Here is an 18,000-nt window from a genome sequence, read left to right as displayed (position 1 = left end):
TGAAACTTAGGAGAGGAGCTGAGCCATATATCCCTAAGATGTGTGTCTATTCACACAGAAAAACACACCAACAACATCCTTGATTGGAAAACAGAATCTAGCTAGTAAAAAATTTACCTTTCTGACTTTTGAGGTTAGTAAAACCCTGAAGTGTAAAGCGCTTTTTTGACAGTGCAGAACATTCTGAGGTAGGACTAATGACTGTATCATCTACAAATGAAGCGAGAGAGGGAAAGAGAGAAAAGGGAGACACACATAAAAGGTCAGAGAACTAGCATTCTGAGGGAGAAATACAAGTCAGAAAGCTCATGCACTGCAGAAGAATCCAAGCAAAGAGTTTATCACCATCATATAGGCCTTTATGTTTAGAAGCGGTCTTTTAGCTTAACTCAGTGATGGCAGTGAAATCACAGAAGAATAAAGGGCTTTTCTAAACACTCTCTGCAATGCCTTAAGAGATTTCTGAGTGTCAAGACATTTGTCCAGTTGACAATGTTGTCCCTATAACAAAAAAGCCCAAGAGAATACTCCTAGCTCCCATTTTAAATGGGACACTCTCCATTCCCCCTCAGTAAGGTCCTCTATGACCATGGATAATTTAATTGTTAACTGAGACTCACCTTTGCCTTTTTCGGGGTACTTTGGTGCTATTGAGGTGACACAACCTTCTGGACTTGTGGAATCAGCTTTTCTCTCTTCTAGTTTCTTGAAGTTTCTTCCCTGATTCCTTGAAGGACTATTGATTAGAGGAAAATTAAGACAATACACTTTCTGTACAGGTTGGCCCTCCCTGGCCTGGCATCATAGAATAATAGAATCATAGGGCTGGAACGGACCTCAGGAGATCATCTAGTCCACCCCCTGCTTCCAGCAGGATCAGCCCCAATTAAGTCATCCCAGCCAGGACCTTGTCTAGCCAGGACTTATAAACCTCTAGGGATGGAGAATCTACCACCTCTCTAGGCAATGCATTCAAGTGCTTCACCACACTCCTAGTGAAGTATTCTTCCTAATAAACAACCTACTCCTCTCCTTCTGTACCCTCAGACCATTGCTCCTTGTTCTTCCATCTGACACCACTGAGAACAGTTTCTCTTCATCCACTTTAGAGTTCCCCTTCAGGAAGTTGAAGGCTGCCATTTAATCACCCCTCAGTCTTCTCTTTTGGAAACTAAATAAGCCCAAACCCCTCAGCCTCTCCTCACAGGTCATGGGCTCCAGCCCCTTAATCATTTTTGTTGCCCTCTGCTCAACCTGCTTCAGCACATCCACATTCTTTACGTACCGGGGGTCCAAAACTGGACAGAATATTCCAGATGTGGCCTCACCAGTGCTGGATAGAGGGGAACAACCACTTCTCTAGATCTGCTCAATATGCTCCTCCTAATGCACCCCAATATGCCCTTAGCCTTCTTGGCTACAAGGGCACACTGTTTACTCATATCCAGCCTCTCATTCACCATAACCCCTAGGTCCCAGTCCCAAACAACAGAATTTGCTGTACCATGGGAGGTCCACTGTTACTGGCCCCCTAGTGCACCAGTCCCACTTCTGGCTCTGGATGGCCTCCCTGCCTCTGGCCTGCCGGCCCTGTCTGGACTTGCTGGACATCAACTGCTACCGCCAGTCCTGATCTCACTACCACTGCCTCAGTCTTGCTTCTGCTGCCTCCAGCCAGGCTCCCAGACCTCCCTGCCCCTGGGCACCCAGATCAAGGACATCCATGGTCCAGCAGCATCACAGATATTTCTGAAACAGAGTCCCGGTTTAGGGAGGTACAACCTGTAGTTCTAAATCCAAACAGGGATGGCAGGTACCTCTCTCTTCTACAGCCACAAGACTGGTGTTTCTCCTTCCTGCAGACATGCATACTGTACGGACCCATGCTTCCCACTCCCTGGAAAGCTAGGATGGGGACTGTCACCCAAAGATTGCACCCACATGTGTTATGGTGGCTGTAGTGGGTGGGAAAGGATTCAGGACTCCTCCCACACCTGTCACCTGATTATTTCAACTTTAGTAGAGCCCTGAACATTGCTTCTGTTAGCTTTTACCACTGGGCAGATAGGCAAATGGTGAAGGAGGAAACAAAAATGGAGTCCTGGAACCAGAAGAGGTTCCCATCTCAACGTTAGAGTTCAGACTGGAAAGGAGAGGGCTGACTCTAGAATCCTGGACAACAACTGGCACATTTTCCTTATGGCACTGGCAGGCTGAGGTACCCTGCCTTCTACATCCACCGTACCACTTTTGGAGGGAAAGGTGCTAGAACTCAGACTGTGCTGAGTCCTGGGGTATAGGAAGAGGAGAGCCTATATGGTAACAGTCCTGTAGGCCCCACCCTGGACCTATTAAATGCCAGATGAAGGAAAATGTGGGTGATAGGTGATAGTGCCCCTGCTCTGTGTCAGTGTGAAAACTTGTGGCCTGACAATTAAAAGTCATTCACCTACATGTTAGTTGTCATTTCACGGCTGTGTCTGTTTCAAAAGATGTATAGCCCTTTTTTCTTCATTTCTTGGCATTAAGTGTACAAACTTTTATGATAAAAGCAGAATAAATTATACTGTATTCCAAATACAGGGAACCTGGTATGTTTTGGCATGTATAGGAGTACTAGATTGAACTGTTCTCTAGTTCATGCCCCTCTTACTAGCTCTTCATTTAAAACATGCAAAAGTTCAAAAGCTATTAAAAGTCCAGGCCTGTAGTTCTACAGTGGTAAAAAAGACAGCAGGAGCAAAGAAAAATTAAGTAAAATGCATGATAAGAGGCAAGTGGACAAGAGAACAATATTTCCTTGGTAACTCTTTAGAATTCTGTAACTATCTGCTATGTCTTAGCTCACCTAGTTGATTATAGGTTATATTTACTTACCTTGAACAAGATGACATAGGCATAGGTAAACTGTGCGTCTGTTCAAGTGTTCGGTGCTGACTAGCTTCTGCAAGGAAGAAAAATACCTGTCAAAATTGTTTAGTTGAATTTGGAGCCCTTGCTTTCAGAGGTCTCTCACAAACCAGGGTTACACAGGTTGAACCTCTCTTCTGGCACCCTCGGGACATGACTGGTGTTGGATGAGAGAATTTAGGGGTAAATTACAGCTAAATAACAGAACAGAGCACTGAGAGCCAGCACTGCTTGGAGGGATAGCTCAGTGGTTTGAGCATTGGCCTGCTAAACCCAGAGTTGTGACCCCTTTAGGGGTCTTGGGCAAATAGAAATAAAAAAAAAAAATCTGTCAGGGATGGTGCTTGGTCCTGCTGTGAGGGCAGGGGACTGGACTTGATGACCTCCTGAAGTCCCTTCCAGTTCTGTGAGGTGTGTCTCTCTCACTATACAGCCAAACTTGTTGGGACCACAGGAAACTTGGCCATACCCAGGATAAGTGGTCATCCAGCTAACTAAAATCATGCTGGATTATGGAGTTTGCCAGATGATAAAGTATCAGAGGGGTAGCAGTGTTAGTCTGGATCTGCAAAAGCAACAAGGGGTCCTGTGGCACCTTACAGACTAACAGAAATGTATGAGCGTAAGCTTTCGTGGGCAAAGGCCCACTTTGTCAGATGCATGTCACCTGCATCTGACGAAGTGGGTCTTTGCCCATGAAAGCTTACGCTCATACATTTCTGTTAGTCTAAAAGGTGCCATAGGACCCCTTGTTGCTTCTGGATGAGAGTGTTTCAACCGCAAAATGGGGTTTGCAGTACAAAACTGAACTGTGCAGAAGAGAAAGGAAAAGGAGACAAAGAGAAAGTTTTACCTCTGCATGCCTGCAGTTGGCTAGTTAACACTTTCCTAATTTCATTTACCCAGGTAGCTTTAACTTCAGGGGTTGGTGCCTATCACAAAAAAAGAAACCAGTGATCAAATAGTGAAAGCTAGTTACACCAAATGGTGCATGCAAAACACACATTTAGGAAGAGTCCTCAAAGAAAAGATAAACATCACTATCTCTCAGTGCTTCAGATGTAGGGAGTTATTTTTAGTTTTTAGCTGGCATGGAGAACTGATGCTTTTGTCACTGTCACAGAAACTTCATTTTATTAATGGGAAAAATAATAAGATTCTTATTTACGCAGAATGTGTGTGAGAAATATTGGGTACCTTATTTTTTGGTCAAAAAGGCCTGGATTCTACACATGGTAACTTTTACAGGATCAAAGCAGTGTCACAGAAGTCAATGATTATCTCAGGTATGTAAAGCTAAGCAAATTTGTAAGTTCTTGCAAGATCAGGGATAAGTTCACACACTTTTGGTCCACTTTTTGATCAATGACATCTGAATCATGTCACACAACTACTGTGCTGAAAGCTGTACATTAGTAGGTTATAAAATGAGACAACACTTTTTTTTTTTGAGCGCCTCTTCTGTTTAAAGTACCTTCTACATTCTCTGATGTGTATGAGTTCTTTTCTTCTCTCATTATATCAGTGCACAATAATACCTTAAAAAACCCGTTATACCTTCTGTAACATTTATTGTATCCCAAAAAAGCTTCAGAGTTGAATACTACTTTGCTTTTTACTTTTATATTTTATCAGAAGAAGAGTGAAATTAAGAGTTGTATTTTTCCTCTTTCTTGTCTTTCCATTAAACAGCTCCTATTACTGTCCATGGACCACATCTTAAGCTAATGTAAACTCCTGTAGCTCCATTGACTTCAACTGAGCAGTAATCTGCCTAAATTGAGAATCTGGTTTAATCAATCTTATGCACATTCACAAACCTTTATGCACAATCGTGAAAAATGTTTCACCAGGCACTTTTTTGTGAATTTGGATTGTATAGAGATGTATACTGGCTCCATTTTTTCCCTCTTGATGGAAGTCAAAAAGCATTACTGTCTCATAGCCAAACATGAAAAGAGAGTCAACTTTTAATCCTCTTCAGACCATATGAGATTTGCTGCATATGTCTATTACTTATGTTTCTTGTCCAAGTGTCATTACTGTATGGCTGCACCTACACTGCCCCTCCCTTTAGGAAGGGGTATGCAAACACGGCTGATTGAAAATTTTAATGAGGCACTGATATGAATGTTCAGTGCCTTATTTGAATAATGCCAGCCACTTGCTGTGTCAAAAGCACTGCTTTCGAAATGTAAAATAGCTGTGTAGACGGGGTTCTCTAAACCAATTGGGAGGAAGGATGTTTTCAAAAACAGAGCTTCTTTTCAAAGAAACCCTGTCTACATGGTTATCTTAGATTTTGAAAGCAGCGAGTGGCTGTATTATGCAAATGAGGAAGTTAATATTCATACCAGCACCTCATTAGCATTTTCAATTGGCCACATTTGCATGCCCCTTCCGAAAGGGAGCGGAAGTGCAGAAGCGGCCCAAGTGTGGAAATCACCTCACAATTTGTTTTGTGAAAATGCATGATTCAGAAATTCAGAACCAGCTGTACATACAGCAGAAATATAAACCAATAAATTCATTTAAACTGAAGTGAAACACCATTACCTGTATGATGTAAACTTCTTCCCTTGCATTATACCAGATTTCAAATTTCTTTGAGTCACCTTTAACATTCTCCGTTATACCAACAGCAGTCATCTGGCAAACACAATAAACTAAGTATCAATGAAAATAATGGTAATAGCAGAGCAGTGGTGGTAAGGGTAACAGAAGACCATTAATCACATTCTTTTATCCCAATACACTTAGCTGTTTAAAATCTATTCAGCACAATCTTTCCAGCACTGATCTGAGGCTGTCTCAAGACCAAAGACTATACTGATCATGTGCAAGCCACACATTATGCAGTTGGAGCTTGTAAAATTTAGAGCTTTAACCGCAGAGGTCACTGATGTGCCAGAATGAAGGGAAGAGTCTGCAAATTAATCAAGGCAGACCCATATATTATTTCATATCTAAGGGCCAGATTTGGACACCCTCATATTTAGGATGATTTACTTCACCAGGAGTCACAACTAACTACTTAACATGGGTAAGGGGATCACACTCTGGATTACAATAGCATAATATGGATTTGTAATTTCAAAACAGAAGGTTTTGGAGTCAAAAAGGGGATGCTACGTAGAGATGGAAAGGACAGGAGGGGACGTAGAAAAATATCATGAAGAGAAAGAGATTATGATTATATTGGCTACACTTGCTTCACAGTTTAAATTCCATACTGCAAAAACAATTCTTTAGGAGTTTAAGACAGCAAAATATATTGAAGCACATTATACATTTACAAACATAGCTATAGGTATAAAATATCTTCAGTGTGTGAGAGTAATATACCATATTAAAGCAGCACAAATATTTAGATACTACTTTTATTTTATTCTTAATATGATAACTTACATTTAAGGAATGCTTATAACTGTAGGAAGGTGCTTTTTCATATCCCTCTCCATTTTCTTCTCTCTTCTTACAGAACAACACTGCCTTCTCATGGAGGAACAGATGCCTTTGCATTGGCTTGAAACGAGCCAAATCTTTCACTTTTGAGTGTCCCTTTTTATGATCAGTCCATACACTGAAGGATCCTTGCATTAAAAGCTTACCTAGTTCATTTAGGTTTCCCTGAAGCAAGAACAATGAAGTTGTTTATACTCTGAAGGGACACGATCAACTTCAACACATATTTCCATCTAGAAATGTTGTTCTAGCTGTGTGCTTCTTATCAGAAACTCCCAGGATCAGCAAGGGAGAGCGGATCCAAGAATGTTTGATAGAGTTAGAGAGAACAGCAGAAAATCTCTTGTAAAGATATGTGTTTGTGTGCGTTTATTTGTGTAAAGGGGGCTCTACCAAATTTTTAAATAATCAAAAAATTGGCTGACATTTTTCCATTATACTTTTTTTTGGTTTATTAATCTTGAAAGTGAGAGGACTTTAGACCAAGTGATGTAAGGAGGTCTAAATTAGTCTAAAGAGAACAAAAGCAGCACAGCAGGACAGCAATGATATTTCTTATTTAGACTTTAACCATTGTCAACAAAGAAAGGGGGAGGAATACACAATTACATGCAGATTCACATCAACAAATTACATGTCTAATATCTAAAATCTAACAACACATCAAATTCTAAAAAGGAATCTGATAGAGAAGGACGTGAGATTTTCCAAAAGACAAGAAAAGGTCTTATCTGAACATTTTTACTTTGATAGTTCAGAGAAAATGGAACTTGGGGGTGAAATCCTGGCCCTATTGATATCAATGGGACTTCTCCAGATTCATAGATTCTAAGGTAAGAAGGAACCATTGTAATCATCTAGTTTGACCTCTTGCATAGCACAGGCTGTAGAACTTCCCCAAAACATTTCCTATAGTAGAAAAACAACCACTCTTGATGAAAAACCTGTCTGATAGATAATCCACCAGGGTACTCATCCCAAAGTTTCATTGCCCTCAGAGTTATTACTACCCACACCTTATTTCCACCTTACTTTGCCTAGCTTCAACTTCCACCTCTTGGCTTGTGCTATACCTTTCTCAGCTAGACTGAGGAGCCCATTATTAAATGTTAAGTTCCTGCAACAGGTACTTACGGACTCTAACCCAGGCGTGTCCAACCTGTGGCCGCGTGCAGCCCTGGACAGCTAGTAATGCGGCCCCACAAGATCGTAAACTTTTAACATTATTATGTGATTTATATACATTATTTTATATGTGGCCCAAGACAATTCCTCTTCATTCAGTGCGGCCCAGGCAAGCCAAAAGGTTGGACACCCATGCTCTAACCCTTTACCTTCTCTTCTTGAAGCTAAACTGACTGAGCTCCTTGGGTCTCTCTCTAAGGCATATCTTCTTATACTTTAATTATTCTCACAGCTCTTCTCTGAACCACCTCCAATTTATCAACAGTCTCCTTGAACAGGGGACACCAGAACTGGTCACATATTGCAGAATAGTTATACTAGTGTCAAGACAGAGGTGAAATAACCTCTCTTCTCCTTCTCAAGCTTCTCCTATTTATGCATCCCAGCACCACATTAGCTATTTTGACCACAAAATCAAGCAGGGATCTCATGACTGTCCACCATGACCCCAAAATTTTTGTCAGCACTTGTCCCAGATGCTACTATTCCTGGGACTGGTTTTGCAATCAGAACTGTCCTATTAGTTCATCTCTAAAGGAAACTTCCCTCCAAAGATAAAGTATTATGAAAGGGTTAATAATGTCTTCTTCTGAGACACAAGGTACTATCTGTAGGTGCATGTCTTGGCTTGAAGTGACTTCTATCACATGGTGGGGGCAGGTTCAGTTTAGTTCAATGGGTCTCTGCATGTCCACTATTACAAACTGTTTCAGCACCCTTGATACGGTCTATTGTCAAGCTGTGTGTAACACTAGAAACAGACAACTGATGTGACAATTCTTATTCTTTTCTTTCTGAGGCACACTGCTGAATAAAACAGGCCTCACATGCATTTGAAAAAATTAAAGAAATAAACTAGGTTCTACAAAATAGGATTGGGAGTTGTAATAAAACTTAAATTTGTATTAGTAATGAGATTGGTGAGAAATAGCTCAGAATCCACTTCCCCATTATTTTTATTAGACAACACAGTTCAGATATTAGTTAAAAAGAAGCTTTCAGAACCTCATCTGCATTATTATGTACACCTCATAACTTTTTGTATCTGTCAAAAAAACAATTAAATGCTGTCACTTACATCATAGCCGGTAATGGCAATCTGGTGCATGGAATCATTGACTGCCTTGAGAATACCTAGTATAGAGGTTAATGCCTCCTGCAGATCTTCAGCTCCTTCACAGTTTTTGCTATATTTTAGCATTTCCTGTAAAGAGAGATTCAGTGCCCATGCAGGTTTGTAAATGAATACCTATTGATACTGCAGAGTACTTTCAGTACTGACTGAGACAAGTTTTTAAAATTACCTGACAAAATTTTGTTTTAAAATACTTCCCTTGTCACATGACTGGATTTTATATTGGATATGGAAGCCATTTTATGTGCCCAGTGCATCTGTTGTCCCCAAATATCATGATGGGGGGCCATATGTGAGGTGTCTAATGAATGCTAATGATGCCTTGAATCTATGAATGCTACTTATATGTCTGCACCATGTTTGTAGGTAAAGTTAATAGATTTTTAACTCTATAGTTGCATTAGAAAGTGTTTCAGGGCTGAGCTTCACAACAGGAGGTGTGACCTCAGCCCCAGCAAGGATAAACAGACTACGAACAAAGGATCAAACAGTGGAATCCACATACTAGAGGCTTGGGACTTGTCAATGGAATGCAGCCCACTGGTCAGGTGACCTGGCCTGAGTAAAGAAATTGAAATGAGATGCCCAGGCATCCACCCCACTTGCCCTGTAAATGACTGGGGCATGCTAGCAAAGGCATCAACCAATGGCAGTTTGCCACAACAGCTCACTTGAGGCAGATGGGGTGGACCCTCAAGGGACTATGGAAAGAAGAGGTTTGTCCCTGGACACAAAAAGAGAGAACCAGGAGGTGGACTTAGTGTCCATCTTGGTTCTTTTTGTCTTTTGGTACCTGTGCCTGCCTCCAAAGGTCCATGTCCCAGCATGTGGACCCCAGTGGGCCAGATCTACAATTCTCCAGTAACTGAAACTGTGTGACCTGAAATGACTTTGAGACTTAAGAATCAGCTTATAACATCGCTGGCCTTCATCAATAGCCATAATTGATCAAAACAAAAAGCAGTCAAGTAGCACTTTAAAGACTAGCAAAATAGTTTATTAGGTGAGCTTTCATGGGACAGACCCACTTCTTCTTGGTCTGAAGAAGTGGGTCTGTCCCACGAAAGCTCACCTAATAAACTATTTTGCTAGTCTTTAAAGTGCTACTTGACTGCTTTTTGTTTTGATAGTGTATAGACTAGCACGGCTTACTCTCTGTTACCATTCAGCTGTAATTGATGTATGTAAAGTACTGCTTTGATGATTTTTTTCTCTAACACCGTTCTTTATTACTAAATCTTAACATATTTGGATCTAAAGGATTTGGGCAAGTGTGTTTTTTTTGGGTAAGATCCAAATATATATTGACCAAGAACTGGGGCTGGACCCTTTGGGGACTGGAAGAATCTGCGTGGTGTTGGGTGAAACAGGTTTACTAACTGCTCACCATAGTTTGGGGTTGTTGGTAGAGCAGCTGGGAAGTCTCTGGGCTCGCTTGCTGGCTTCTGGCTGGCCAGTGGGGCTGGCAGAGGTATGTCTGTGGCTGATTGGGTCTTCCTTAGCGAGAAGGAAATCCCAGCCTTGGGCTGTGAGTAGTCAGGATTTTAAGCAAAGGTACCCTGGATTGATTTCCCTAGCTGCGCCCAGAACCCCTGTCCTATCACACCAGTGTACTTTCATTGCTGAATTTGGGACAAGTTTTCAAAATTATCTGATGAAATTTTGTATTAAAAATCACCCCTATCTGGTCTGTTGAAACACTTTCAACCACAAATTCCCACTTGCTGCATTTGAGAAAAACCTGAGGATGTGAAGGTGGAAATCCCCAAAAGTCCCATGGCAGTAGATAAAATAAAAGGCGGGGTGTCAGAAGTTTCTAAATTCTACTTTTCAACTGTGCCACTGACTGGTCTTAACAATTCACAGTTAGAGCATGTTACAGACTTTTTTATGTTATAAAAGTAATAGCTGACAATGAGACAAATATCTAAAATGAGGCTTATGCAAAGAGAAGTTACTCACCTGTAGTAACGATGGTTCTTTGAGATGTGTCCCTGTGGGTGCTCCACAATAGGCGTCTGGCTCGCCCGGCACTGCAGATCAGAAATCTTCCAGCAGTTTCTCCTGGATCGCGCATGCGCCAGCGCGCGCCGCCCCCCTGCGCACCCCTGGCCGCGTGCACGATCTGGTCCCCGCCAGTTCCTTGACCAACTGCCTCGGATGCTCCTGAAAAACACTGGACAGAGATCCGAAGCGGGGAGGATGGGCGGGTGGTGGAGCACCCCCGGGGACACATCTCGAAGAACCATCGTTACTACAGGTGAGTAACTTCTCTTTCTTCTTCGAGTGGTCCCCGTGGGTGCTCCACAATAGGTGACTACCCAGCAGTAACCCAAATAAGGAGGTGGGTAATCGGTTTACGTGCAGCTTGCCCCCGAGAGGACTGCTGTCGACAGACGGGTATCCTCTCAGAATACCGAAGGCAGGGCATAATGCTTGGCAAAGGTGTCATAGGATGACCTGGTCGCCGCTCTACAGATGTCTGTTAACGCGATGCCCTTGAATAAGGCTGCTGACGCCGCCACCGCCCTGGTGGAGTGAGCCCTGGGCGGGGCCAGCAAAGGAGTCTTCTGAAGTTCGAAGCACATTGTTATACAGGGCACAATGTGCTTTGAGATTCTCCGGGAAGAGAGACCTTCTCCTTTCGATCCAGGAGCGAGAGAGACTAGAAGCCTGTCCGTTTTCCAGAAGGACTTAGTTCTGTCTGTGTAGAAGGCCAACGCCCTCCTCACATTTAGGAGATGCAGGCGTGCCTCCTTGCTGGAGCTGTGAGGCTTGGGGTAAAACGAGGGTAAAACTATTGGCTCGTTAAGATTGGACTCCGGAGAGACTTTTTTTTTGGAACAAAGGCTGGGTGCAACCTTAAGGTTACCGCCTCCTTTGAGAATACTGTGCAGTGCGGTGTTGCCATCACTGCCGCGAGCTCACTCACCCTGCTGGCTGACATAGTTGAAAGGAGGAAGGTTGTTTTTATCGTAAGGAGACGTATGGGAACTGTGGCTAATGGTTCAAAAGGTGGACCCGATAGTGTGCTGAGCACCAAGCCCAAATTCCACGATGGTGGAAGCGGTTTCCGAGGGGGGTACAGGTTTACCAGCCCCTTCGAGAACCTGGTAACGATAGGATGGGCGAATACCATGGGCCCTGCCTCTGTATGCCGAAAAGGCTGATATAGCGGCGAGGTGGACCTTTAGCGAGGATAGAGAAAGCCCGCCTCTCTTGAGGTCCAATAAGTATTCTAATATTACAAGTATAGGAACGTCAAGGGGAGCTAACTGCTTGGCGGAACACCAGGCTGTGAAACAAGTTCATTTGTGCTTGTAAGTCCTCCTGGTGGAGGTCCTTCGGCTACATTCCAGGACTTGTTGTGCTCCCTCCGTACATGTGCTCTTTAAGGAGCTGAGCCATGGATTAGCCATGCTTGTAGGTGCAGACCTTAAGGGTGCGGGTGCACTACGGACCCTTGAGCCCGCGGGAGTAAGTTTGGCGCCACCGGTAGAGGGAGCAGTGGGCGGTCCAACATGCACAGAAGCAAGGGAAACCATTGCTGCCGATCCCAAGCGGGACTATGAGACTCGTGCGAGCTCTCCCCCTTCTGGCTTTGTGCAAGACCTTGCGGATAAGCACTGCGGGGGAAACGCGTTAAGTAGGGAGCCCTTCCATGAAAAACATGAATGCGTCCCCCAGGGACCCCCGCCCCACTCCTGCTCTGGAGCAGTGCTGGGGACACTTTTTTTTTTTTTTTTTGTGTGTTGTACTGGGTGGCAAACAGATCGATCTGGGGAAACCCCCATTTACGAAAAATGCGCTGTAGCAGATCGGAGCGGATCTGCCATTCGTGCGTGATTGCGAAGTGCCTGCTCTGCTGGTCTGCATTCACGTTGTGCATGCCCGGCAAGTACGAGGCTTTCAACGTTATGTTGTTGGCAATGCTCCTCCTTATCGATTGATGTAGACCATAGTGGAGGTATTGTCAGTATTGAATCCCGACTACTTTGCCATGCAGGTAATCTCGAAAATGTTTGCAGGCGTTGAACACTGTTCTGAGCTCCAGTATGGATATGTGCAGTGTCTGTTCCACAGGGGACCATAGCCCTTGCGTTACCTTGTCGCCGATGTGCGCTCCCCATCCCGTGTGGGAGGTGTTGGTAGTAAGAAAAATAGAAATTTGTGGTTGGTGAAAAGGCACCCCCACTAGCAGATTCTCGGGGTTTTCCCACCACGCCAGGGATCTGCGCGCCTCTGTTGTGGGCGACACCACCCTATGGACAGTGTGGAATGCCGGTTTGTAAATGCTCGCCAGCCAATGCTACGGGCTTGACATGTGCAACCTGGCATTCTGTACCACATACGTCGCTGCTGCCATATGGACCAGCAGCTGTAGGCACGGTAAGATCGGCACCGTGGAGCTGTATGTAATGACTTGCACCAGCGAACTGATTGCGCGGAAGTGGGCGTCGGGTAGGTACACCCTTGCTGTGATAGAGTTTATGCGTGCCCCTATGAACTCTATATGTTCTGTGGGTTTGGACTTTGACTTTGCGAGGTTGATGACTAGGCCCAGCGAAGAAACGTGTCCGCTGTGACACGTATCATGCGTGAGACCTCTGCCTTCGAGGTCCCTTTTAGCAGGCAGTCGCCCAGATATGGGAAAAATAAACACCCCCTGTCTGTGCAGGTAGGCTGACACCACTGCCAGGGTTTTGGTAAGACTCTGGGGGCCGAGGAGAGGCCAAACGGAAGAACCCTGTGCTGGAAGCGCTCCTGGCCGACCGTGAAGCGGAGGAAGCTTCTGTGTGCCGGGTGGATTGTTATATGAAAGTAAGCCTCTCATAAGTCAAGTGCTGCAACCCAGTCTCCATCGTCCAGTGCCATGAGTATCAAGGCAACTGTGATCATCCGAAACCGTTGCTTGCGCAAGTAACGGTTGAGGCCCCGAAGATCTAAGATGGGCCTCCGGTGTCCCGTTTTCTTCTCCGATAGGAAGTAGCGTGAATAAAAACCTTCCCCTGGAATTATTCCGGCACTCTTTCCACCGCACTTGTGAACATAAGATGGGTCACCTTCTGCTTGAGCCTTGCCTCGTGGCACCGCCCCTGAGGTGAGGCCTGGTGGCAGGGTTTGTCGGTGGAAGCGACTGGAGGGGATCGTGCAACTGTGGCTATGATCTCCAGCACCCATATGTCTGTGGTGATCTTTTGCCATTGGGAGTGGAACGGTCTGAGGCGATGATGGAACATGAGATGAGAGTGGCATTGAGCGAGGGTATTGATAGTGCAGCCCCCAACATACCCATCAAACTCGTTGCCTTTGAGGCCTGACCCGAGGGTGTACGGCTTTGTTAAGAACGTCACCTAGGGGTTCTGTACTGTCGCCACTATTGATAGCGCCCGTGGCCGTAGCCCCGTTGATATTGAGCACGCTATGGTTGTAAGCGTAGCGTCTTTGCTGAGGATAAAATTTTTCCCTCCTGTATGGGGGAGTATAAATGCCCAAGATTCTAAGTGTAGCTCTCGAGTCCTTACTGGAGTGAGGGACTGAGTCGGTTGAGTCTGCAAAACAGCTTTTGTGTATCAAAGGGAAGGTCCACGATCTTCGCCTGTAGGTCCCTCGAGATACCTGACGTCTAGGGCCAGGATTCTTTATGCATGACCACTGCTGTAGCTGTTGAGCGTGCCGCCGTGTCCGCCACATCCAGGGCAATCTGGACTCCCGTCTGCGATGCTGCGTAGCCCTCTTGAACAATCGCCTTTAACACCAGCTTTTTGTCTTCCGGGAGTGAATCCATGAGGGGAGTAAGCCCGGAGTAATTATCAAAATTATAGTTTGCTAGGTGTGCCCATAATTTGCCACTCAATAGCAGGGCAGGAGAGAAATACACCTTCCTGCCAAACAGCTCTAGCTTCTTAGCATCTTTGTCTGATCCCCCCGATTTGTACTGAGAAGCCTTTGACCTCTGCTGGGACGACCCGACCACCAAAGAATTTGGTTGTGGGTGACTGAAGAGGAACTTCATGCCCTTTGCCGGGACGAAGTATTTCTTATCCACTCTCCCATTCGTAGGCGGAACAGAGGCCGGAGTCTGCCATATAGTAATGGCTGACTCCAGAATGGCTTCGTCCAGCGGAATAGCAATTTTGGATGAAGCCGGGGGTCTCAGATTTTTCAGGAGTTTGTGATGTATCTCCTGCACCTCTGCCGTTTAAATGTCATGCGTGAAAGCCACCCTTTAAAACAGCTCCTGAAACTGTTTAAGGTCATCCCGGGGAGAGACATCCCCGGGGGCCATGGCCTCGTCTGGGGAGGATGAGGAGGACCTAAGGTAAACCTCCCTTGAACCCTCGGGTTCCCGCGGGCGATGACACACTTGCTCACTGGAGGATTGTGAAGGAAAGTCTCAGGGTTCTAAATTTAACTCCCCTTGAGACAACTGTGTTTCCGTCCCCGATTGGGAGCGCCCACGGGGGTATTGAGCGGCTGGGGGTGGGGACCTGCCCCTGGGTGCAGGCCCGTGGTTCGTCTGTGTGCAGCCTGATAGCGACGACCATGGCAGCATGGCAAGGGTCTGGAGATGGAGACCTGGACCACTCGCGGGGTGTGCACCCCCGATGCCTGGGAGAGCGAGACCTCCGTGGCGACACCAATAGAGGTGAAACTGGCTTATGACAGTACTCCAGGGGGATCCAATCCCAGAAAATGGTGAAGGTGGCCCAAGCCGTGGTGACGTCGGTTGGAGGAACGGAGAAGGCGGTTTGTTTCTTTTTCCCCTGATGGGCCGGTGGAGACACAGGCCTTCGGTGCAGTGTGTGTATCACAGGGGGAGGGCTTGGTGCTAACAGCAGCGCAGCCCTGTCCAGAAATGGACTGCGGTGCCGGGTTTTTGATGTTGCCTTGCCCCTCCGCTGCGGGGCCGGCACCACCCCCTCCCCTGCCGGGAATCTCAGCCCCGCTGTTGGCACCGTCAGCTGCGGTGCTGCGTGGGTATCCCCCTCCGGTGCCTGCAGGCTCCATGCCTGGCACCCCTGCACCGCTGGTGCCACGGGGGTCTGTGCCACCTGTGACGGTGCTGCCGCCTGAGTATGCAGCCGGTAGCTGTGTGCTCCGCTTGTCCTGCTCGCTGCAGATGCACGGCAAGGATCAAGCCAGGGAGGGAAGACGGCCGGTAGCTGTGTGCTCCGCTCGTCCTGCTCGCTGCAGATGCACGGCAAGGATCGAGCCAGGGAGAGTTCCCTCCGTTTCTGCACTGAGGCGGGGGCGGTCAGAAAACAGTGAGAATGCGGCCGGGTAGCCTGCAATTCCCACAGGTGTTGGATGCCTTCGCTATGCCCCACGGAGGCCGGCATAGCTTCACAGCATGACTCACGCTGTGTAAAACCTGAAGAGGCCATTGTGGTGAGTCCTTTATTGTTAAGAGGGTACTTAGCACTTAATCCGTGCCTTTCCTCCTCAAAGAGTGATCACCGGCCTGCGGCAGCGGGAGGCCTAATGGCCTTTCACGTCCGCTCTGTTCTTCTCCACTCCTCTCTTTTTCCTATTTTTTTTTTTTTTTTTTTTTTTTGCTGGTATTCTCTTTGTCTTTGCTTTCTCTTTTTTTTTTTTTTTTTTTGTTTAATAACCAAAACCCAACAAATTACATATGGAAAAAAACCACTAAGTAATCTGACTCTGGCCTTAGCCTGAGTGGATTCCGTCTGCAGCCGATGGCGGTTGAGAAGGAACTGGCGGGGACCGGATCGTGCACGCGGCCGGGGGCGCACAGGGGGGGCGGCGCGCACCGGCGCATGCGCAGTCCAGGAGAAACTGCTGGAAGATTTCCGATCTGCGGCGCCGGGCGAGCCCGACACCTATTGTGGAGCACCCACGGGGACCACTCGAAGAAGAACTATATCTTACAAACAGCTGTATTAAAATGGTGAAAAGACAGTCATGAAGTTTTGTGAAAAATGTTTCAGTAGTTACCTAGCTCTAAAACTTAAGTACAGATCATGCTCATTTGAAGCTGTTATTATTTATGTTGCGGCCTGTAGCTCTTCCGTGCTGGGCACTGCCCAAAAACATAAAGAGGCAGTCCTCAAAGACTTTACAAACGCAGCAAAGATGCTCTTCCCTTTTGTATGGTGCCAATCCTGCAGTTTGATCCATGTCACCCATGTAGAGGGAGATCACATGGGAAATAGGGTTCATTCAGGCAAGTCAAACCAACTAATTTTGGAATCTCAATTTGCCTGTGTGTGACTCACTGGCTAAAACAAGTAATCTAGATGCATGTAATTGATTATGTTTTGAATGGCTGTTAAATATTTTATAATGGAAAAAATCAGACGCATTCAATGTTTGAAAATTTGGAACAGCATTTAGAAAAATTTCAGGCTTCTAATATAAAAATAATAAAATTCAACATTATCCTGTGTTTTCTAAAAAGATACAGTGGTGTCAATTAAAATAATTTTATTTCTGAAATACCTTTGCATTTTCTTGCAGAATTTCTATACAACACTAGAGGCACTTTTTATGAGCGTATTTTGAAGCTGATGGTGCAATTCCTGCAAGTTTTAAGCAAATTTGAAGCATTCCTTACAAATTTTTTTTTGTCCTAGTCTTCCTTCCATCTACTCCGAGGGAGAATTAAGGCAAAAAGTATCATTAAGCAAAGCCTATACACAGACACACCTGTTTGCCTACTTCCTGCTTTTAGAATCAGACAAACAAGAGAACTAACAAGATGGTAGACTGGGATCTGCCCGTCAGCCTTCATGACTTGAAAGTCCATGTATGATCTTATTTCTGCGGCCTTTTAGGCTTTTTTCAGGGTAGGATGAGACAAGTAGTGACATACAACTACAAAAATATTGTAACTTTTAAAATGGCTAACCTGCAAAAGCATACTTATGAATACCATTCTGTATCCCTTACCTTCAGCAGTAACTGATATTTGGTTATTCTCTGAACAGGTTTTAGTAAGTAGGAATCCAAACTCAGTTTGTGATCAAGTTTCCTCTGACATTCCTAAGATGAATTTAGCACTTTGTTAATACATGAAGTCTTTCTTCATTCATTCTCAGAAACATTCAGAAAATATATAAATTTACAAACAGAAACATTTTGAAGAAGTATACCTGAAAAAATACAGAGTCTGAAAACTGCCTCCATAAGCTTTCAGATCGGGGTTTATTTTGGCAGTATTTTTCATAAATCTGGAAATCTTCCATCTGAATTTCATAAAAAAAAGAGTGTTGTGAATTCATGTACTGAACTTTTACTAAAAAGTACTTAAAATTCTTAGGGATCCCTGCTTATGAGACGAC

General features: G+C 45.1%; 1 protein-coding gene across 11 annotated transcripts in view; it reads right to left on the bottom strand.

Annotated features, from left to right (window-relative positions):
* MCF2L (MCF.2 cell line derived transforming sequence like) overlaps window positions 1-18,000 on the bottom strand; it is a 216,286-nt gene that overhangs the window by 10,674 nt on the left and 187,612 nt on the right. For 10 of the 11 annotated variants that reach the window (XM_074990650.1, XM_074990633.1, XM_074990580.1 and 7 more), the window contains exons 19-26: window positions 17,812-17,904; window positions 17,609-17,701; window positions 8,639-8,764; window positions 6,319-6,540; window positions 5,467-5,559; window positions 3,764-3,842; window positions 2,878-2,944; window positions 621-736 (exon numbers count right to left, since the gene is read on the bottom strand). In XM_074990650.1, coding sequence (XP_074846751.1) covers window positions 621-736; window positions 2,878-2,944; window positions 3,764-3,842; window positions 5,467-5,559; window positions 6,319-6,540; window positions 8,639-8,764; window positions 17,609-17,701; window positions 17,812-17,904 — 889 coding nt within the window. Of the gene's footprint in view, window positions 1-117; window positions 211-620; window positions 737-2,877; window positions 2,945-3,763; window positions 3,843-5,466; window positions 5,560-6,318; window positions 6,541-8,638; window positions 8,765-17,608; window positions 17,702-17,811; window positions 17,905-18,000 lie in introns of all 11 variants that reach the window. The other variant, XM_074990669.1, reaches the window with a different exon arrangement.

The sequence above is a fragment of the Carettochelys insculpta genome, chromosome 1 (assembly GCF_033958435.1).
Source record: "Carettochelys insculpta isolate YL-2023 chromosome 1, ASM3395843v1, whole genome shotgun sequence".
NCBI lineage: Eukaryota > Metazoa > Chordata > Testudines > Carettochelyidae > Carettochelys > Carettochelys insculpta.
This window is presented reverse-complemented; position numbering and strand designations above follow the sequence as displayed.